This window comes from Rutilus rutilus, assembly GCF_951802725.1.
Source record: "Rutilus rutilus genome assembly, chromosome: 6".
NCBI lineage: Eukaryota > Metazoa > Chordata > Actinopteri > Cypriniformes > Leuciscidae > Rutilus > Rutilus rutilus.
Window position 1 is genome coordinate 24714754 of NC_140214.1, and position 23869 is coordinate 24738622.

General features: G+C 37.4%; 1 protein-coding gene across 1 annotated transcript in view; it reads left to right on the top strand.

The window, feature by feature from the left end:
• Positions 1-20317, top strand: part of dpydb (dihydropyrimidine dehydrogenase b) — a 137871-nt gene extending 117554 nt beyond the window's left edge. The window contains exons 19-23 of the mRNA XM_084411657.1: positions 2049-2191; positions 7310-7489; positions 17511-17660; positions 19361-19501; positions 19911-20317. Coding sequence (XP_084267783.1) covers positions 2049-2191; positions 7310-7489; positions 17511-17660; positions 19361-19501; positions 19911-20075 — 779 coding nt within the window. The 3' untranslated portion in view covers positions 20076-20317. The remainder of the gene's footprint in view (positions 1-2048; positions 2192-7309; positions 7490-17510; positions 17661-19360; positions 19502-19910) is intronic.
• The last annotated feature ends 3552 nt before the right edge of the window (positions 20318-23869 follow it).

Sequence of the window (23869 nt, forward strand, 5' to 3'; positions counted from 1 at the left end):
CATTATCGGTGTCGGCTGCCATAGGATGACAAGTGCTTTGATGGCTCTCAACCTCTGTTGCACAAGTCGTGTCCATATTAATGTGATTGTGACATCACTCAAAGTACAATAGCCCATCGCCGGATGAGCTGTAGCGTTTGGAACCATATGTCTTACTGGGACATTATTACCTTGAAACATATTTGACTCGCACTGACATTAAGGAATGATCTGTTCAGAGCTTCAGCCTCTCGACTTAAGCTGCAGTGAGCCGAACCCCGATCTCTAAATCACACCCAAATGGCTTTCGTTGCGAGCCGAGTAATGTCTTCTTATGATATTAGGTTGTCAGAACAGAGCAGAGATGACAAATTCTACCTGACGTGTCATCCATTCAGCCAACAGGTGGAAGAGCAGAAAAAAAAGTGAGGGCGGCAGGAAATGCCAGAGGCTTAGGAAAGCGCCCATATGTACATAATTAACCATGCGGCATGGGGATGCAAAAAAACATGTGCCGTGATTGAATTTATCTACCCAATCTGGGAATAGTGTGGATGATGAGGATCGTTTAGCACGCCAGAGTGGGGCTAAAAAAGAAAGCTGTCTCGAGCCATCAAACGGTGGAAGTGGAGTTCTGAGCCGCGCCGACGAAATGAATGTGGACAAACGTGCGGCTGTGATCAATGAATGGGAAAATGAGGTTAAATGTAATGTGATAAACACTTCCATCTGTCTGGCTGATCAGAAAGCTGCTCGGCTTTTATTAGGGAATCCTGCCATCCTCAGAGATGAAGACGGAAAGGCAGGGGGAGGGGAGGGTTGTGCTGCTGCATAGGTGAACTCAGACACCTGTAGACACAGTCGCTCTGATCCAAAACCTCACAAAAAAAGCCTCACTGTCTACCCTAAATGATGTGAAACCTCTTAGTGACTGTTATGAAATACTCTACATAGGCAGCAACTCTGCCACACAAACTCAGGAGACTTGGCTCACAATATGGTGCTGCTGAAACAAGCATTTTTGCACGTTTTTGGTTAAATGCCTGCAATAAAGTCTGTGGTTAAAATACACCAGTAATCTCATACTCATGTTTTTGAGTTTTTAATATTTTTTTGACTACAGAGGTTGTCAGGGACATTAAATGTCATCATCTTGAACAGGTGAACTCATCTACTCACTAATCTTCACAGACCCTAAGGGGCATTGTGATAGATTTTACCTGCAATCTCGTTTTTTTCTTTTTTCTTCTTCTTCTTCCCCATCACCATGTCCCCTTAGGGGCTCCTTACTAATCCACTTTTACAGCCTTGTTGTGTTCATACTCACACTTGTGCAAAATATTCAAACTGGGTATGTTTACACGACAACCATGCACTAAAAAAATAATCATTTTTAGCTGCATTCTGGGATCATAGAGATCTGAATAGAAATTGACTAAAACGAGGTGTCTTAGAAGGCAGCGTAATAATTAAGACGCTTACCTTCTGAACAGCCTTTGCATTAGGAGTGCACTTATGATTTTAAATGACGGTCTTAAAATGCTGCCTACATAGGAAATTCACTAGGTTTTGAAACAGAGCAAGAATGTGTCTATTGGTTAAGTTTTTAGTAAGTAGAATTTTTGTGTTTGAAGCAATATGTACATTCATTAAAAAAAATTTCATTCTGGGCAAAGCTGCATTTATTTGATCAAAAATACATTAAAACAGTAAGATTGTGAAATGTTTATTACAATTTAAAATAACCGTTTTGTCAAATTTGAAAGTTTAAAATAACTTTATTCCTGTGATGGCAAAGCTGAATTCACAAGGTCACATGATCTTTCAGAAATCCTTCTAATTTCTTTAATGTATGTATACAATGATGTATATCATTTTTATATGTCCTTGCTAAATAAAAGTGTGAATTTCTTTAAAAATAATTATCTCAATGACCCTGAACTTTTGAATGGTAGTGAGTGAATGAGACGTGCTCTGATCACATGTTGAATTTGTAATTATGTTCAAACTGATTTGATATAATTATTGTTTTACAATTAAAAATGTTTTTCTGTCCTTAATTTGGATAGGCAATGCAATTCGCCCCATAGCTCTGCGCGCGGTGTCAGCTATAGCAAGAGCACTTCCTGGCTTCCCAATCTTGGCTACCGGTGGCATTGACTCAGCAGAGTCTGGATTACAGTTTCTTCATACTGGAGCATCTGTCCTGCAGGTAACCACTTACATTCATCACCAACTACCATCAACTCCATTAGTGATTGTAAGACTGGAGCCGACAACCTTTTATTTATCAGACTTTAAACCACTAGGCTATGCCTCAGCCTGATAATGTCCTCATTTGTAGAACCGTGGCTTGGGTAAAAACACATTATTTTTGTTTTATACGATATGCACGCTTAACGCCTGAGTTTAAACATGTGCATTAAGTAGTCTGTTCTAATCAATCCTTAATAAGGAGTCTAGAAATGGCTACGCTCACACAGAGCTGCTACAGCCGAGGAGCAACAACAATCTCAAAGCAAATTGCAATTTACAACATGGCTCTGAACAAGTTGTTAGTGCAAATAAACCCATTATCTCAACATGATGCCACAGCCTCCGAAATCTCTTTTTAAATAAATAAATCAAAACACTCATTATGTGCTGAAATAACGTTTCACGAGTGGCTGGGAGTTCTGGGGGGGAAAAGACTGGAATTAAAACATTTTAATCACACCCACATGTAATAGCAGAGTGCTGGCTCGTAGTAACAGGAGTTGTAAACTAGCCAAGTCCTCACTACACTACAGTTGAATCGGTGTCACCAGCGGGTTACAGCAACACATCGTAGCTCCATTTCCTGCATGGATTAGATTAGTCCAGTGAGCTGCCCTGGTGAACAATGTTAAATTCTCTTAGACTCAAGAGGCTCCGCATATATGTCTCCATGGTACTCATGATGATCAAGCTTTTTCTCATTCATTTTTTTTTTTCTTCATAAAATATCCAGTTCACAATTTGATGATATTTGAAGACATACATCATATATATGTAATGTTCCAATGTGGCATGAATAATTCATTTAAGTTACTACTTCCGTTTTTACTCTGTCTTTCGTTTTTGTTCATAATTTGCTCTGGTGTTGTCAGGTTTGGTGTTCTGTTTGAGTTATATGTTGTGTTGATAACTTGGAGTGCATCTCTTCTCATAGTGCTGTGGTTTTGAGTATCACCATCATTGTGTTTTATGTGTGCAATAAATGAAGTTCATCTATACATATATTACTATAAACATAAATATATACTATATAACTGAGGTAATTATCTATAAGGATTCCGTAAACATTGCTGCAATTCTATTTGTTGTGGCATTGTTCGTAGAAATGTACAGTAATGTTTTTAATATGGCACTTTGAGGAGCACTTCAGCATGCTAGGGTGTATCTGCCTATTAACAACTGAAGAGAGAGTTGCTCTATGAGCGCTGCTTTCATCTGAAAGCCATTTTTTATCTAATTTATCTCAAAGCCACTTTACTGTTTTTTTTATCATTCAAAATAAAAAAGTAAATTACTAAAAAATGAGAAAATCAAAAATCATGTGGCCTAAAAACAACATATTAGTGTCTTTAAAAGCCCCGTAAAGTGCAGTTTGGTGCATTTTTGTCTGAATAGCAAGAGTGTACACTACCGTTCAAAAGTTGGGGTCAGTAAGATTTTCTTTTAAAGAAATTAATCATTTTGTTCAGCAAGGAGGCATTAAATGAACAGTAAAGTGACAATAAAAGACATGTACATTGATTTCTATTTCAACTTTCATCAGAGAATACTGAAAAAAATGTATTCCACAAAAATATAAAGCAGTACAACTGTTTTCAACATTATTAATAATAAAAAAAAAATCTTTAGCAGCAAATCAGCATATTAGAATGATTTCTGAAGAATCGTGTGACACTGAAGGCGGAGTAATGATGCTGAAAATTCAGCTTTGCCATCACAGGAATAAATTACATTTTAAAATATATTCAAATATTAGTTTAAACGGTAATATTATTACCGTTTTTACTTTATTTATAATCAAATACATTTTAATCAAACTTTTGAACAGTAGTGTACATATAAACACATTCACAAACATATATATGAAAGGAAACAGAGAACATGGACTGGGTAGACAGAAATAAGGCCATCCTTAAAAATATTCTTGTTTGCCGTAACCCGACCGACCCTGTCAATTTAGTACCGACCCAATTATTTAATTTTTTTTCCCTTTCAGTCCGACCGACTTGCCGGTTGTAAACTTGCGTTAAGACCGACCGATTTTTTTTTTTAACTCTTCAAACAACTAATACAAATGCAATAAAATAATATTAGTTATTAAGTATTGTGAATATAAATTGCCTAGACCTACATACAAACATAAGCTACGTTCTTTCTTTTAAATAAAAACCCGTGGCGCGTCATCTATGATTATGTTTACACCATTGGTTAACCGTTAACGCATGTCACACTACTGCCTGCAAGCTAAGTTTGCTTCGTTTCATTCACTGTCAATGGTTCGCGCTTGGTAATGATGGCTGCGGCTTTACTCTAAAGATTATTTCATTTTTATATGTTGTTGAATATGGTTTATTAAAAAATAAACATGCGAGAGCGTGTTATAGGCTATATGTCATGTTTTAGTCAGATATGACGACGCTACTGCAACGCATTGCCGCAGATGAGAAGCTGAGCATCAACGTGCAAACTATCGCAAATCAAAGTGAAAGTAAGTCGCTGACGCTTAACACACAGTCATCATCATTAAATGTAAAGAAACGAAATGATCTTACCAGGGCTGTTTCCGCTTTCTCTTATTGCGGGCTTTGATTCAGAAATTTTAGCTGATGATAAATAAAATAATGTCATAACTGTTGCTTTCGGTGACGTGCACTCCATTAAATCTACATATAGCGGTAATTGAAGATCGGATTTATATCCGCAAAAAAACAACACACATTTAGCCTATGTAACCAGGTGTAAATGGAATCGTTTTGATAAATCAGATTGCAATCTGATCTGAGAAAACGCATGAAGTGGCCTGGTGTAAACAACCCTTAGACATAGGTGAAAAATGTCACCTAATGTCACCCGACCCTGAATTTTTTTTTTTTTTAAATGAAAAAATATATACTTTTTTATATTATTTTTTTTATATATAAAAAAATATAGACCGACCTACCGACCCTTTTTTTCTTTTTTTTTGCTGTTACTGCAAACCAAAATATTTTTAAGGATGGCCTAAAATGAAATAAAATAATTTTGAAAATTTTGTGATTCCTCAGTCTAGTAAGAGTCAGCGTTCGTACAGCTGCTTTCTGAACTCTTTGTAAATGTTTGTTGGAGCTTTTATATGGGCCAGCCAAAACACTACTGCAATGGTGAAGTTTTGATGTGACAAAAGCATGAATGAGAATCTCACTGTCAATAGGGGAAAGAGATGTTGTGAAAGTGCTGTAAAAGTGATAATATGCTGTTTTACAAACATTGCAGTTTTTTTTTTTTTTACTTTAGAGACAATTAGTGTAGATATGGCACAGCACAGTAAAAACTATATTTACTTTTAAAGAGTCTTTAGATTCAGAAAGGGCTAATCTTCACTTATAACTTTTAAAGTATCTTTCTGTATGCAGTCCAGCAGTGTGTTAATTGTTTTGTGGGCATCTGGTGCAAGTAAAAAAAAAAAAATTGTAATCATCTGCATACTGATGAAGGATATCGATTCATTACACCAGCTAATGGGTGCATGTAATGTTTAAATAATAAAGGACTTAGAACTGAGCCATGGGGAACACCACAAAATATCTGAAGGTGTCTGTGCATCCAGTGCAACAGTTTTCCCTGTCACTTAAATAGGGGATAGTGTTGGACTGAAACAATCTTATGAACCAAAGTTTTAAAGATGCACTGAGATCTTAAAGATCTAGGATTGACATATAGACCTTATTACTTGCAGATCTGTTAAAAGCAATTTTAGGTCCATGGTAAGGCCAGACTAGAATGTCTCATTAGGATTAAATTATGTGGAAAAATCCTTGCTGGAGGAACTGATTAACAATGTTCAGGATGTCCAGTAATTAGGAGTTTAAAACTGTTTTTAGCAAGTTAGCATGTAATGGGTAAAAAAAAAAAAAAAGAGACCCTTAAAGAATTCATAAGTGATGTGACCTGGTTAGTATTAGTTTATTAAGGCTGATGAGTGGAAACATGGACATTTTACTTTTTACAACAGGAAATGGAGAGTTAGAAACCACTCCAAAAGGAATAGTGCCAGCTGTGGTTTGTCTGATGGCCTTGGATTTTATCAGTGAAGAACGATGCAAACTACTTTTCTGTTGGGAGACGTTTAGATGATATTTGAGGTGAGGGGTTAAACAGCCTCTCTATGGTGGAGAATATGAATCTTGAATAGTCTCTGTGTCTGTTTAACTTTAGACTGTCTGGCAGACTTTATCTCATTACTGAAGAGGTCATATCATGGGGAATAAAAATTTCCTTGATCTTTTGAGAGAGGGAAAAAATGGATTATGAACTTTCAAAATGAAACGACTCATTCTTCCACAATTTCCTGATGTCAGACAGACATATACACTACAGTTAAAACGTTTGGGGTCAGTGAGAATTTCTAATGTTTTTGAAAGGAATCTCTTATGTTTGTCAAGGCTATTCTAAAATACAGTAACAACAGTAATATTGTAAAATATTATGACAAAGCTGAATTTTCAGCATCATTCTTCAGTGTCACATGATCCTTCATAAATCATTCTAATACGATGGTTTTATGCTTAAGAAAGATTTCTTATTATTACAACAGTTGTGCTGCTTAATATTTTTGTGGAAATCATTATTGAAAAAATTCTGGATTCTCTGATGAATACAAATCTTTTGTGGATTCTCTCGCTGAATAAAAGTATTAACTTCTTTAAAAGATATCTGACCCCAAACTTTTCAATGCCTATTCAATGTTCAGAAACAGTGAACAGAATAGGTGCTATTATTCTTAAACGGTAGAGTTTGAGCTGTTTCTGGCTGTGTGTAGCTAAAAGGTTTGGCCATTTTTTGAATGTGAACGTGAATGAGATTTCAGAGCTTCAGCAGAGAGGAAGATTATCAATAAATAACTTAAATTACATGAAACTCCGTCCTATTGCTCTGAAACAACACAATCAGCTTTCTTTCTGTTTTGTTGCATTGAGCCATTGAATACACTCTGCTTTTAAGAAGACACACACTAAAAGATGATGTGGATAGCGTAATCACTGGTCTTTCACTAAGTCTTGGCCCTGAGGTCTGTCTATCTGTGCATATTTAACAGGTGTGCAGTGCTGTGCAGAACCAGGACTTCACAGTGATTGAGGACTACTGTTTAGGCCTGAAGGCGCTGCTGTATCTAAAAAGCATCGAGGAGCTGCACGATTGGGATGGCCAGTCTCCTCCCACCATACGCCACCAGAAGGGCAAACCCGTCCCCCGCGTGGAGGAGCTCGTCGGAAAGGTGAGCATCTCTGTGGCTGGTCGCCTAAGGCTCGTTTTAGAAAACAGAACTCTTTTCTGGTTAACCTTCAGTGATTTGTGTTACAATTAAACAGGCAAAATCCACCTGGTGTGGAGATAATGCTTTATTGAGTCATGAAGGATGTTTAAGGTTGTGGGTGTTAGTAACATAGCCATGAGGGTGATGCTAAAAGGATTGAGTGTAATTTACTTTCCTCTGCTTGGCGTGAAAGAAGCCCCAGGCTTCCTCGGGCCAGTTAGTGACCCCGTGACCGTTTGACCAGTGGTGGCCCTCAGCTATGCTGTGCTGTCAAATGTGGTGTGAAACCCATCTACTTTTGCACAAATCAAACAAATACTTCTGTGATCGATATCAACGAAGAGAGTTTTTATTTTATTTTGGGCTTTAGTTGTGAATTACATTACACACAGAGAGTATAACAATGTGAGGGTGTTGAAATATTAGATAATCAAAGCTGGTGTGTTTTTCGACTGGAATTACCATATATTTATTTTTAATGTCACTAAATTATTCGAATTGTGATTATGTTTGCCTCTCTCTCTTGGTCTCAGCCAAACTCAGCCCTCCATTGAAATTTCATAGTTGCACAAAAAGATATTTTCCCCATCACTACACCGTATTCACTCAGCCTAAAAACGAAAGCACACAAACATATGCAAATGTTTCTCTCTCCATAAACAGCTTTGTGCTTCTGTTAAAAGAGATGGAGGGGGGAAAACACTATGAACTGATAAGTGCTATTCTTCGACTACGACATGATTTAAAAAAAACATGAGGGGTGAAATATCTCTCGTTTCAACTAGAGCTCTGTCCAGAAACACAGAGTTTGAGCGGGAGAAAACAAGCACACAGTTTTTGGAGACAAGGAGTGGGAGGAGGGTGTTTAGACACTTTTATTTGCCTTTATTTAAAAACATTGAAAGATCATAATTTTGCAAAATCTGCTAGCCTGGGTGCCAGCCCGAACCCCGCCCACAACATTTTTTGGTCGGGAAGTTCGGTCTGGACTCGCTCCGTTGAGGAGCTATTATGCCCGAACAAAAATTGTTCGGACCAATCAAATTGTCAGGGCGGGCTTTATACGATGATGGACAGATGAGCAACGTAATCATCTACGTCACCAAAGAGCGCTTGATTTGAATTAGTTTACAACAAAGACGACTGCTTCTGGAGAATTGAGATTTCACGAGTTCACATTTACAAATAAGTCAGATAGAATAAATGCGTATAAGATTTCACACAAATAAGTCGATAGAATAAATGCGTATATGACGTGCTGTCCGAGGAGAGGGCTGTGGGCTCGGTAGCCATACTCCCCCGTATTCCTGGTTGTGAGAGAACAAGACAAGAGTGAGGATTCGGGGTGGTGGAGGGATGCTGGAAAACTGTCAAGGAGTGTTAGGTAAGTTGACAGAGTGAATATGCTTCCTCATGCTGATAGATAGGGTAACGTTAGACATGGTATTGTTTGATGACAAGTTGATATTAGATTGATTATTTGTACGTGTTCCTCTCGAACTTTGTTTATGAAACATCATGTGTAGATTCCGCCATCGCGTCTGTTATAGAAGATATCCACAGCGCATTCATTTTAAAAGAGGAACAGAGAGCCGCGACATTTTGTTGGTTGAAAATATGAATGAAGAAAATGCGTCATTTACTCCGTTGCTCTGATTGGTTGAAGGTCTATCCAATTGAGTGCAGAGGGTTTTTTTTTTCCTGGTTCGGTTGAGACACACCCCATAATCAAGTCTCTATGGAACAGTATCAGACTCACATTCTGACTAGAATCTGAGTATGACGACGTCAGGCTAAAAATCTGCAAAAACTATTTGTTAAATCATTTTTTTTTTTTTGTCTTGTTGTCCAGTAAAAATTTCTAAACATTCTTATGGATTAGGATGATAAACCTTGTAATTGTGAAAAATAGACAACGTAGCTAGAAGATAATGGTCTATTACATAATTTATGCAAAATATTACATATTATATTATATTATATTATATATTTAGATTTTAGACATTAAATCATTTTATTTATTCTGATCTGAAATATATATATATATATATATATATATATATATATATATATATATATATATATATATATATATATATATATATATATATATATATATATATATATATATATTAAGAAGTCTTTGTTTTGGCAGTTTGGCTTAAGTATATTTATCTTGTTTTAATGATGTTTAGATATTCTTAGCTGAATTTATAACCCAAGTACTGAGAGAGAACATGAAATGGAAAAATTCTACTCATTTCTTATGAATTGGTGTGTATGTGTGTTTTGTGTTATTTATAGTCATATTTGTGAGATACTTCTGTCTTTTTTATGGTCCAAATCATGCTGGTCACACAAGTTCTGGTTTGCTTTAGAGAGCTGTTACATATTTAATTTTAAGGAACTCTGTATTCCTTAAAGGGATAGTTCACTTTGAAATAAAATTTTGGTATGTTTTAGCTTACCTCAAGGGCATCCAAGATGTAGGTGTCTTTTTTTCCGCAGTAGTTTCAATTTTGATATTTTTAGGTCAAACCGTTCTTGTCTGTCAGTCATATAATGCAGGTCGATGGTCACTGTCTCAAAACACAAGCACAGAGTCCAAATTAAAACAATTCCCCATCGTCCAAATTAAACAATTCCCCATCATAAGTACACATTGATGGCCTAAGACACGAAACGAGCGGTTTGTGTGAGAAAACGAACAGTATTTATATCGTTGTTATTACTTGAACACAGCACACGTCCAAATGATCTGACGGCTAAAACATATCAAAAATTAATTTCAAAGTGAACTATCCCTTTAAGAAAATAAAAACAGCATGCAAGGCAGATTCCACAAAATCGCACGTCTATCTGAATGTTTGCTGTTGTTCAGAAATGGAGTGAGGACACTGGCAAAAGGTTTCCATTATCTGTACACCCTAATGAGAGGAGACACAAGAAGAGATGTGTGGTCCTGACTAATACATTATTTCTTTCTGTGCCAAAACGAAAGCAAATTCACTGCCTGAAGCCAATTAAAGTGCAGAGATCAATGCCCACCATGATACCAGCACTGAGCTCCTTACATTAAATTGAGTTTGGGGGATTAATGTTTTGTTTTTTTATTCAGTATTATTTAGTGCCATTACATAAGAGGATCCTGTAAATTGAAAACGTGCTATTGGATAAAAAAAATAAAAAAAGCCACACTTTAAATAATGAAGTTACACTGATTATAAGCTACTTTGTTTGGTGTTTAAATAAATAGCTTTGAGTTTTTTAAGAGCTTTTACCCTCATCGTCTATGAAGTTTCAAACTTATAAAGCCTGACGTGAAATAATAGTCAGAAAAAATGGAATTAAATGGAACAGTTTATTGAACATTTAAGACAAAATATATTTAAAAAAAAAGTTTGCATATGTGTTGTTTGTTGAGTATCATATTTGATACATCAGGCTTTTATGGCTCATAAATTGTGATGTAGGAAAATATGGAGCTCATACTCGAGGATGAAAATACACCTCGATTTCATTCAGAGGCCTAAAATTTGGAGCAGTTTCTGATATTTATGGCCAAAAACAAAGATCTGATAGCTTGTAATGTAAATCAGTGAGATCATTATAACAGTATGTATAGCAGAGTACTTACATAAAACTTTTATAAAAATGAGTTGTCACTCTATATTTCCCAGTATGTCTTAGTAAGATGATATTTAAATGCTTAGTTTTATTATCAAAGTTGTTTAGTTTAATTGTAGGGGGCAAAACATATAATGCAAAGCAATATAATGATGACTGAAAAAAATCAGCTCAAGTTGCTTCAGTCAATTGTAATTTTTTATCACTTATTCTTACATTTACTTTTCATAGCAAAAAAGGCGTGTCCCTTGACCTGACGGGGGACGTTTTTACGATTATACTAAAAAGACTTTAAATTTTACTAAAAAAGTATAAACTATCAATCAGAAAACAGAAGGCATGCAGTAGATTGTGTGCAACAGATTCTTCGCAAAGGTTCGATCTCATTGATCATTTAGAGGCCTTTGAAATTTACATACCAAATATGATACAGTAGGATTTATAAGTGTAAGCATTAGGGAGTCACATCTAGACAACAATAACGATTCAACTGATGTCCTACTGAAATATGCTTTCCGTAGCATAGGTCTGTTTAACTCTTAAAGTGTGATTAGCGGCCATTACAAGGCAAGGATAAAGCTTAACGCTTCTCTCGCCGAATCCCTCGGCAATCGGCGTAATGCTACAGAACATAGGAGGCCGGGCTTCCATTCTAATTCTCATATAATTTAAATCACTCAGCCCACACTGACATAATGTGCGCTCCTTCCTCCACTGCACTCTTGATTTATAATCCAGAGGGGAGATGGGAGAATTGACAAGCCCTGTGTTTTGGAAAGCTCTGCATCTAATTAGCAGAGGCTTTCTGGTTGCCCGGGACATGAGATTTGGCAGTGCGTGTAGCTCCTCTCATTAAAACAGCACTCCTCGTGGAGTGGACCAGCAAAAAAAAAAAAACTCCATCTCAATAGAAAGAAAGAAAAAGGCAAGATTCCTTTTCCACCAACATGTTTGAATAACTGTTATTTAGTGTGCTCGCTTTTATATGCAAGTATTCAACCTGTCTGTTTAGCAGACGCCCAAAGCAAATGGCATTTTCTTTTTCTTTCAGTGTTTCTTTGTGAAAGGAAAAACATTCTTTGTGAAAACTCCTATCATTATATTTCTTTTTCATTGTTAAGTGTATTGCTTTGTAGACTCTCCTTTGAATCCTTTGAATGATCTAAGAGTGAATTAGCATAAAGCAGATACGCCGTGACTCGTCGCTAAACAGAAAACACAGAGAAAGAGAGAGCGAGAGAGAGAGGAAGAGCTCATCTAATAGGACTGAATGGGTTGCTGTGAGTCGGGCAGACTGCAGTTTGTGTGTCTGGAAGACATGAAGTTATAATAGGCGTAGGGGATTTCAGCTGGTTTCCATTTAAATACCCGCTACTTACTCACAAGACTGCCGGAGGCAAAATGGTGGTCAGTTGCTTTGTGTGTGGTTTTGGGGAGATTTGAGAAGGACGTGTAAGCCAGTGAGGCGTGATCTAGTGTTGTTGGTTCTGTTTCATGGCACTTGTGTCTGTGTGGGCTGTGTATTAGAATAGATGTTTGTCCTGTTTAAAGTTCTTGTTTTGGAACAGCAGATTTGCTTTTTGTTTTTAGGCTAGAAAGAAAACTGAAATTGAGTATTTTATATAGTGTCATTGAAGAAATGGTGTTTAAAGCTGAATGGACAGCATCTGTGGCACGTTTGTAAAAGCATGTGAAAAACACTTTGACGGAAATACTCTTTGTAAATCTGTGGGGAAATTTTTTATACGGTTAACTCATGGACTTCCAACACGAGCTCAAATTTAGCCGATAAGCAAACATTTTTAATTGGCTATTCAATGTTAACCGACAGGCCTACGAGACCACCATTTTTTTTAGCTCCACGCTTCATACTTTTCCGATCAGTCAGATTGAGTGGACGACAGTGGTTTATGTGTTATAGCGCCCACTTTGTAACTATTGAACAAATCATGAATACTTTTCATGTCTGATGACCTTTTAAATGGCCGATATCAAATGAAAAAAAATAAAAATAGAAAAAAATCAATTGTTAGAAATGCTACAAGTAAATTTAGGCATCACAACATTATAATTTTTACAGTATAAAAATTATAGTATCAATTATTATACAGTATAAATTATTATTGGCGTTACCATAGTGTTAATAGGTTAATTTGAAAAAACTTTAGGATTTAAAGGGATACTCCACTTTTTTCGGAAATAAGCTCATTTTACAACTCCCCCAGAGTTAAACAGTTGAGTTTTACCGTTTTCGAATCCATTCAGCCGAACTCCGGGTCTGACGGTACCACTTTTAGCATAGCTTAGCACAGATCATTGATTCTGATGAGTCCAGTAGCATTTCTTTCAAAATGACCAAAGAGTTTCAATATTTTTCCTATTTAAAACTTGACTCTTCTGTAGTTAAACCGAGTACTAAGATCGACGGAAAATGAAAAGTTGCGATTTTCTAAGCCTATATGGCTAGGAACTACTCTCATTCCGGCGTAATAATCAAGGAACTGTGTGGCTGACTGTACCATGGGTGCAGCAGGCGTAATGATATGACGCTGCGCCTGAAAATAGTCCCCAGCTCGGTAACTTCTTCCAACGTGACCGGGACTAAGTTTGTCTAACCTATTAGACCTATTTTCAGGCGCTGCGTCATATCATTACGCCTGCTGCACCCATGGTACAGCCGCACAGTTCCTTGATTATTACGCCGGAATGAGAGTAGTTCCTAGCCATATAGGTTTAGAAAATCGCAACTTTTCATTTTCCGTCGATCTTAGTACACGGTTTAACTACAGAAGAGTCAAGTTTTAAATAGGAAAAATATTGAAACTCTTTGGTCATTTTGAAAGAAATGCTACTGGACTCGTCTGAATCAATGATCTATGCTAAGCTATGCTAAAAGTGGTACCGTCAGACCCGGAGTTCGGCTGAATGGATTCTAAAACGGTAAAACTCAACTGTTTAACTCTGGGGGAGATGTAAAATGAGCATATTTCCGAAAAAAGTGGAGTATCCCTTTAAAGGGGCCATATGATTATTTTGTTTAATGGGTGCAATAGAATAGGTTAACATGTTTTAATGTCCAATAAACATTTTGTTCACAAACTGTACAGTACATTATTGCAGTACCTCTATTCCCAGTCTGTCTGAAACGTGCCAGCGGGTTCAAGAAGCTGTCCTCTGTAAAATGCGCTGTGCACAAGCAAACTTTTGGGTTGTACTGCTCAGAAACAACTTTATAATTTTTTTTCAGAAGGCCAAACAAAGCGGTTTTGCTTTCGCATCCAAACACACAGCGCTTCCACGACGCTACAACGACACCACAATTCACTGAAGCCTCGCTTTCTTTATTTGCGGCGGGCATTATGCTAATATTTTACATTGTGACGTAGAATTTGAGAATGTAATATCTGGACTTCGATCGAAGCGTTTTAGGCAGGTCTGGGTCAGTGTTCCCTGTTAGATGGAATAAATCACTTTGTGGGAGACTATGAGCTCTGCAACTTTGAGGATCGTATACATCCACAAACAGATACATTACACACTAAACATTAAAAAGCATCATATGTAAAAGTAAAAATAGGGTATATGCACATGCACAATTAAAAAACCTGTAACGGCTGAAACAGATAAATGTAAAAACTCTTTAATATCGGCCGATAATCAATATGGTACCTATATGTTGCACTTTTAATGTAATATTATTTCATATGTGGCTTAGTGGTTGAGCTGTGGTGATCATTCAAGTTCAGCTTGTGTTCGTGATCTCCCCCATCATTTCCTGTCTGCTCTTGACTATCACTGTCAAAAAAAGCCAGAAAAGACCTAAAATAATAACTGTTTATTTGAATAGTTAACTGTCTCCACGTAAAAAATAAAGTAGCGTTCTTGCCATGTAATCAAGGTCTCACAAGCGAGCCAGTCATCTCTCTGTTTATTTTGACTAATGCACTGTTAATGACATATCTCTGTCTAGCCTGTGTGTTTTTGCGTGCATGAGAATAGGTCTGTGTGTGTAGTCAGTGTGTGTACGTTTATCTCCCCAGCCGCGACGGGTTCCTCAGACTGTCTGCTGCAGGGCTGGAGCGCTTGATTCATTAGACTGTCAGCCTGTGCCTGAGAGAGTAATGCTTTTATGCAGGATTAGAACAGGGCCACCAGTGTTAGCTCTACAGGGAAATAAATACATGGAGGATGAGCCTCCACCCCCCCACCCCAAGCTGGCCATTAGTCCTGCAGTCAACACCGCCACCGTAGATTTGTTTCTCTGATAGGTCCTGCTTTAGCAAAGGCCTTCGCTCTCTTTCGGGCAGCTACTTTAAAAAAAAAAACGAAAACCGAGAGACTTGTGAGAAGTTTGACGCGGGCATCTAATAATTGATCCTTTCCTGTCGTGTTTTGATTCTTTTGCTTTGCAGCGGAGACACTTCCATCTGGCCATGGTAGAAATGAAGGGTTGTGGATGACAGCTTTGTGGAGATTGTGTGACTGGGAAAATGCTAGACCAATTTAAATGTCCTCTCGTTGGGACGAATGGATTTGTGGCAGGCGTTGCAAGGAATACTTGTTGCGGGAAAGGTGTAATAGGGTATTGTTAAAATGCTTGAATAACTGAACCGTTCTTTTACAGAGAGGTCATGAAGAGAGATGCAAAACGAAACTGTCATTACGACAATTCAGTGTTTGCTCGAACGTTTCAAATTATAAATATGATAATTAGCCCCTTCAAAAAAACTCCAAAAAAAGACTTCTTCATGAAAGAGCATTTATAAAACTGAAAATATCAGTTATTGGAAGCGGTGCCCATCAGCAACCCATAAGTCCATTTCCCTCAAATTACCATTCATTACCATTTTAGTGTCAAACCATTAGTTTGACCAGCTAATCCGTGCAATTACCGGTAGTATTATACGATTTCCTAACAATTCATTGCAGATTCTCTTTATGGCTCCATTAAAAGGATGGCTAATTTTGTGGCAAACTTGATTTCTCGTCAGTGGAGCCGGCGTTTCCTGTCGAATGGCCTTTGTAGAAACGAAGCCTCAAGGCACTTTTATGGCCACCTCTCAGGCTCGGTGCATCGGTATGAGAGTGTGACTGTGAATACGAATCGCCTCTTTAGCCCTGCTGCTCTGGAGGGTCAGGCATGTGTGCAAGACTCAGAGGCAAAGATAGCACTACAACCACTTTTGTTCTAAATGGATGTGGGAAGTGATAGCAAGGATGTTTTAGCACACTTTCGATTAGATTGGTGTAAAAAGCTGAGGTTTATTTAAATATGGATATGAATTCACATGACGTCCATCTCAATCTTGTCTTGGTCTAATTTTCGAATAACTTTAATTAAAACGTCATTAGCATACATTATAGAATGCTGAACAGATCAGTAGTTCATGTACATCTATAGACAAATATAGAATTGAACAAATCAAAGTTTAATGATCTTTCAAACTACCTGAAAGTACATTAACTACTGATCTCTCAAATACTTTAAAGGGATAGTTCGCCCAAAAATGATATTTAAGCCATGATTTACTCACCCTCAAGCCGTTCGAGATGTATATGTCAATCTTTTTTCAGACGAACACATTTTCAGTTATTTTAGAAAATGTCTTAGATCTTTCAGTGGTTATAATGTGAAGGAATGGGGTCCAGCTGCTTCAAGACCGAAAATGTGCACGCATCCTTCACAAAAGTAATCCATCCGGCTTCAGGGGGATAAACGAAGGCCTTCCGAGGGTAATCCGTGCGGTTTTGTCGTAAAAATATACATATTTAAAACTTTATAAACGAAAATAACTGGCTTCCGGTGGCGGTCGGCGCGCGTTCATAGAGATGGAAGCGTCGTGACGTAGAACGAACGTGACAGCGCAGCCAGAGAGCAGAGCAAAACAAAACTCTACGTTCGTTCTACGTCACGACGCTTCCTACGCTACGTCCTACGTCATATGCCAGCATCCATCTCCATGAATGCGCATCGACCGCGACCGGAAGCCAGTTATTTTCGTTTATAAAGTTTTAAATATGTATATTTTTACGACAAAACCGCACGGATTACCCTCGGAAGGCCTTCGTTTATCCCCCTGGAGCCGGATGGATTACTTTTGTGAAGGATGCATGCTCATTTGCGGACTTCAACGAGCTGGACCCCATTGCTTCACATTCTAACCACTGAAAGATCTAAGACATTTTCTAAAATAACTGAAAATGTGTTCGTCTGAAAAAAGATTGACATATGCATCTCGAACGGCTTGAGGGTGAGTAAATCATGGGCTAAATATCATTTTTGGGCGAACTATTCCTTTAAGACTTCCTTTGATTTAATTGAACTTATTTCAACTGTCATCCTTCTCTCCAAAAGAGTCTGCCTAGCTTTGGACCATACTTACAGACGAAGACTCAAGCCTTGGTGAAGTACAAGAAAAGCCTAAAAGACGCCAGTGGCAATGTGATCATAGGCACCAGTGATGCTAGAGTTAACATCCCCAAAACACCTGTCCCCAGCGTGAAAGTAAGTATCAAATCACCATTTGCTATTTGAGGCATTACATTTTTCCAGTGATACATGGATAGTAGGGATGTCAGTCAATTACAAGTTGTATTCAGATTAATTGCATGATATGCTGATTATTCTATATATACACAAATATATTACTATTGATTACTGTTGTACGTATACACTGACATTAAAAAGAAGCATTTAATTGATCAAAAGTGACAGTAAAGACATTTCTAAATGTTACAATAAATGTCAGTTTCAAATTGTGAACTTATTCATCAAAAAAAGAAAAGAAAAAACTCTTACCGTATCCACAAAAATATTAAGCAGCACAAATGTTTTCAACATCGATAATACTAATAAATGTTTCTTGAGCATATTAGCATATTTGATTTCTGAAGGATCATGTGACACTGAAGACTGGAGTAATAAAGACAGGAATAAATTACATTTTACAATATATGAAAATAGAAAACAGTTACAAAAAACAGTTTTTAGGGCTGCACGTGAACGCGTGAACGCGGCTGAATCTGACTGCAGTAGATGTGAAAGATATTAATAAAAATGATGTTTATTTCAGCCAGCGCACATACCTGTATTTACATCCTGTTTTCAGTCGAAGTCCACAGTAGTCGATTGTCGAGTTCACGCGCGTGATCATAGGTACTAAACCTATGCGCGTGAACTCGACGATCGATTACTGTGGACTTCGACCGAAAACAGGATGTAAATACAGGTATGTGCGCTGGCTGAAATAAACATCATTTTTTATATATATCTTTCACATCTACTGCAGTCAGATTCACCCGCGTTCACTCCGAAGGAATCACTCACATGACCTGTGCACTTGTAATGACACATCAAGGATGTTAAGAGGCTAAAAGCAGGTTTAAAACTTGCCCTATTGAAGTCAACAGGGTGCAAATTTTTAAACGAGGATAACACGGTGTAGGCAACACCGATTTTTGTCGTTGTTCTCTGTACTGACAGCACTCCAAATGTACAAAAAAAAAAAGAGCTCAATGTTAAAATTGACCGGAGTTCTCCTTTAATTCTTTATTTTTGTATTACTTAATTGTAGTCATAAGTACACATGCATATGTCATATGACTGCTGCATCGTGTCCTGCTGTTTTTTCAGTATCAGCGCCACATTTTGTAACACATGTCATGTTTAAATTAAAAATGATGTACAGGTCAGGGGATATGATTAATTGCATTCTTTTTTTCAATCACCTTTTTAATAATTAATCACCCTACATTAACACGCTGATTTGACAGCTCTAATACATACAATACGTAAACGTACACAAATGCACACACCCAAAAATCCTGTCATTATTTACTCAACCTCATGTTATTCCAAACATGTGGATCATAAAGAAGATATTTTGCTGGGAAAAAAACAGTTTTGGTTACCATAGACTTCCAGCAGCCTGTCCTCCTGTAATCTGACGCTGTCTTTTGTAGCACACGCAGTGATGCTGCTCATAACATTAAAAGGCTTTATTCCTCGAGGTGATTGTGCTGTGAGGGATCTCCAGGAGGAAAGGAGATCACAACCTACCAGTCAGACATTAAAACCAATCCGCTCCTTCCAGCGCAGATTTAATTAAGCTAACTTAAGAACGGAATGGTGCCTTTCAAACTGTTTCTTTGAGACGCTACAGCTGTTTTTCTTGCCGTTTTAATCCCTTCCTTTCCTCCCTAAAGGACGTGATTGCCAGGGCGCTGAAGCATATTGGCGCCTACCAGGAGCTGGACAACACAGAACAAGTGCAGGCCCTCATCGATCCAGAGATGTGTATCAACTGTGGCAAGTGCTACATGACCTGCAATGACTCGGGCTACCAGGTACAGACGCACAGATCAGATAATTACTCATTATGGCACATGCTATTTACGGGAAAGCAATTACTACTGGATTTCATTTGCTGAAATATGGTAAGCTAGCAAATGTTTTCAGATTAAATGTTGTCTTTGGAGGTCACTCGATTGGAGAGTTCATTCACCGCCGTTGGCCCCGCATTTGGAAAACATAAAGGGCCAAATGCAGTCTGAAATTAATAAAGCCGGTGCGCAATGAAGGAGCCCAGCTAGTTCCCTTGAAGAACGGCACTGTTGTGCTCGTTGCTGTCATTGCTGTTGCTTTTTTTACCTCCATGAAAAGCTCTCCCAAGAGTGGGGAAATCCTCCTATGGAGAGTCGATAATTGCTCTAATGTAATAGCTTTTTTTTCCCTCCCCTTCCTCTTCTTTTGCAGGCTATTAAGTTTGACCCTGAGACCCATCTTCCTGTAATCATGGACAGCTGCACCGGCTGCACTCTCTGCCTGAGCGTGTGCCCCATCATCGACTGCATCAAAATGGTTACCAGGACAACGGCGTACGTGCCTAAGAGGGGCCTGCCTGTTAATCCCATTTACTAAAGCACACTGTCGCTTCACCTGACCGGAGAGAAAGAAAACCAAAGAGCGACATCTCATTCAAAGCATCGATTCCACTTATAATTGCTGTGTGAAAAATTACCTTTATTATGAAAACGAATAATTAGCCAGCAGAAATAATTGCTTTATATTCCCAAGCCAGTTATGCTAGAATAATTGTGCTGGCACAAAAGAGTTGCATAATTTCGAAACAACACAGTGCGTTTTTTTTTTGTCCCTTTCCCATAAGATACAACAATCAAAAGTGAAAGGGGGGGGATTGACTGAGAAAGATGGTTAAGTGCTTTTGTTATCTCTGATATAAATGACAATGAATAAATAAATGAATACTAAAGCAAGAGCATTAATTATTGACAGTATTGAAGTCTCATTTTCACAATAAACATTTTGAAACTCGGGAAAATGAAATATGTGACTGCTAACTGTGATTAATAATAATGAAACATCTAATTATTTATAAAGCAGATTTGCTGTTTAATATTTGTTAGTAATTAAATCACAAGACGTATTTATGTATAAATAGATTTCTAACGATCAGCTAATTATCTCCAAAAACATGCTTTTGAAATCATTTTCAAGTGTGAGCCATAATTAATTTGAATAAAGTTTAAACAGCTTCATTCGCAGTTTGTCAGATTGTTTAGGCTTCTTGAAGAGCAGCTTTAGGTTTAAACACAGACAGAACAAATCGTTCTAATGATGTTTAGAACGGTTCCTCTAATGTCCCAATTGATTTGTTTTGCAAAACAAAGCATTCATTGGAGCTGATATAAACCGTCTGAAAGATTTATGCTCAGTCTCTGTTGTGTTAATATGATCTTCCTATAATTGTTACATCTGCGAACAAGCATCCGACTGGGTGCAGTGGACAAGGCTGTAGACGGAGTTAATTAAAATGCTATCGTTTTCATCTCCGTGATGCAGACCGCTCCTTCTCTGAGTGGTTTGGCGTTTGAAATGCAGGAAAACGCTGCTTTTGAAAAACAGCAGCCAGACATGTCAGAGTTATTTCATCATTTGTTATTGCCGCACAATAACAAGGGATTAGAAAGAAAAGCGGGCCTCCGTAAATCTAAAGCTCCATTAATTTGGCTGAGACTTAACTTGCTTTGTAAAAATGTTTGCCTTTGAAAAATTAGCTACCATGCCAAGCACGATGAGAAGGTTCAGCAAATTTACTGAAGTCCCTTAAGCGCACTCATTATTAGCTACCAGAACAGCATTTGAAAAAAAACAAATCACAGATACTTTTTAAAGAACTTTAAGCCTGATATTAAATTGTTCTTTTTTAAATATAGAGACAAAATCCTTTATATCCGCACAGAATCAGGTCGATAACAAGTCAAAGTGACAAAGTGTTTTTCAGGAAGTTGTGTGCTGGAGAAGCAGCAGCTCTTCCCCTGCCTGTCATTCATACATCACCGTGCATCAACCTACTTCCTCCCTCTGATTGCAATTAAGAAATTATGCGTCTGGACCGTGGCCAGGCGTGCCAGGTTAAATTATTCATAAATGTTAATAAGACAAGCGAGAGCACTCCCTCTTTTTCCTCCTCCTGCTCCCCTTCCTGAGTGCCGTATTAGAAAAATAATATTGACCTTTCCGTCGTAACGCCTACATGTGACACAGGGAAGCTGCGGCTCTATCATAATGTCCATGTCTTTTCGAAAGGCACATGGAGACGGGCTCTTCCTCTCAGACGTATACAGAACTGTATGAGTTGGATGTACTCAATGCTCAGTTAGGTTGAGAAAAAGCTAATAAAAATGTTCTGCAATCTATAAATGTTTATTAAAAAACAATGATGTGATCATAATGTCATAATTTAACATAATTGCAGGGCTTCCTAATAGCACATTAGAGTATTCTTAAGGGAGTAATATACCTTATTCAGAGCAGCGTAATGACAGGTATGAAAGTTTTCAATGGCATCCGCTGTAAAAATCTGTACAAAGCTCCTAGATTACTTATAATTTTTCACAGCTTATATTGTCGGGAGTTTTTTGTCAACTGAAATTTCTTGGAAAGATAATTTTTCCAGTGTTTTATGAGCAGAACAATCCCAAAACTCATTAAATAACAGAACAGCCCATTGAAGAGATGCATGTCTGTCCCTCACAGCCTCGCTTTCATTCCCATTAAAAATCAAAGATGGCGCTGCTGTGAATAAGGTCTATTCACCCAAAAATCATTGTTTACTCAACCTCATGTTATTCTAAACCTGTGGAACACAAAAGAAGATTTTTTGAATAATGCTGGGAACCAAACAGTTTTGGTTACCATAGACTTCCATTGTATGAAAAAGCCCTCACATTTCTTAAAATATCTTCTTTTGTTCCACAGAAGAAAAAAAAAGAGAATCATACAAGTTTAAAATGACATGAAGGTGACTATTACAGTATTTATAATAAATGTTGCTTTTATATTTTCAGTTTTCGTTTTAATTTTAGTTTAAAGGTTTAGTTCACCCAAACAATGAATATTCTGTCATCATTTACTCATCCTCATCTCGTTCCAAAGACTTTCGTTCATCTTCGAAACACAAATGAAGATATTTTTAATTAAATCTGAGCATTTTCTCTCCCTCCATTGACCATCTATGCAACTACCACTACCACTCTTCAAAAAGTTCATAAAGAGATCTCAAAACTAATCCATATGAATTGAGACATGATCGCTTTGTATGATGAACAGATTGAATTTAGGCTTTTATTCACATATAATGGTTTGGAATGGCATGAGGCATAAGTTTTTGTTTTAAATATATATTCCTATATAGCTTTATATTTATAGCTATAGCGCTATATACTATCCCTATATGTCAGAAAATTATATTTTCCACGCAAAAGAACACTTCTATGTGACTCTTTAAACTTTCCTTTTTAATACAGTTGTTTTAACATAAAATAACATAAAATGTTTTGTTTTGAGTAAAAAAAAAAAAAATTGTATTAAAGCTACTTGTACTTCTCACAATCTGATTATTCCTGAATTGGAGAAAATGACAGAAATCTTGATTTATTTACGCACAAAAAAAATATTTTCTCCTCTAATAATACTCATTCGTTCTTTCTGGTGTTAACAAGGAATATCCATTTTCTTCTTAATATATAATTTTTTACATAAAACATTTTATTTTTTCCCACAAAGTAATTTTTTCATATAAAGACCTTTTTTTTGGTCCTACACTATGCCTTGTAAAAAGTAGAAATTTCATAAGCTAACCAGTAGAGGGTACCATGCTATGAACGTTACATATGAAAGCTAATACTGCTCTAAAATGCCTGCACTAGGGTTCACCTCAGTAACCCCACAACGTCTTATTATCAGACCCAATGGACCAAGATCACCAGAACATCTTCTACCTAAAGGGTATTTACGTGATGTTGTTCTGAGGCAATCCTCCAGCATTGCTCTGATATACAAGTATACTACTAACTTTTCACTTTGACTGCAATAGAATGAACATGTTTTCCTCTTATTCCCATGACGGCCCTATTGTCCACGGGTTTGACCTGTCCCTTGACAGATCTAATTTGACAGTTGCTACCTGCAAAGTTGTAGATGAGGATGTTCCAATAATCATTAAAGCTATTAGCATGGAGTGAATCACAGCCACTGGTGAGTGTTGTATAGACTCATGACCTCTGACCTGGGCTAATTGGCAGGAGGCTGGCAGAGAGCCTTTCATTTCTCTCCACTATGAAAGACTGAAGAGGTGAGAGAGACAACAGCACCGAGCCACGGCCGCCGATGATTCTGTTATTCACTGCAGG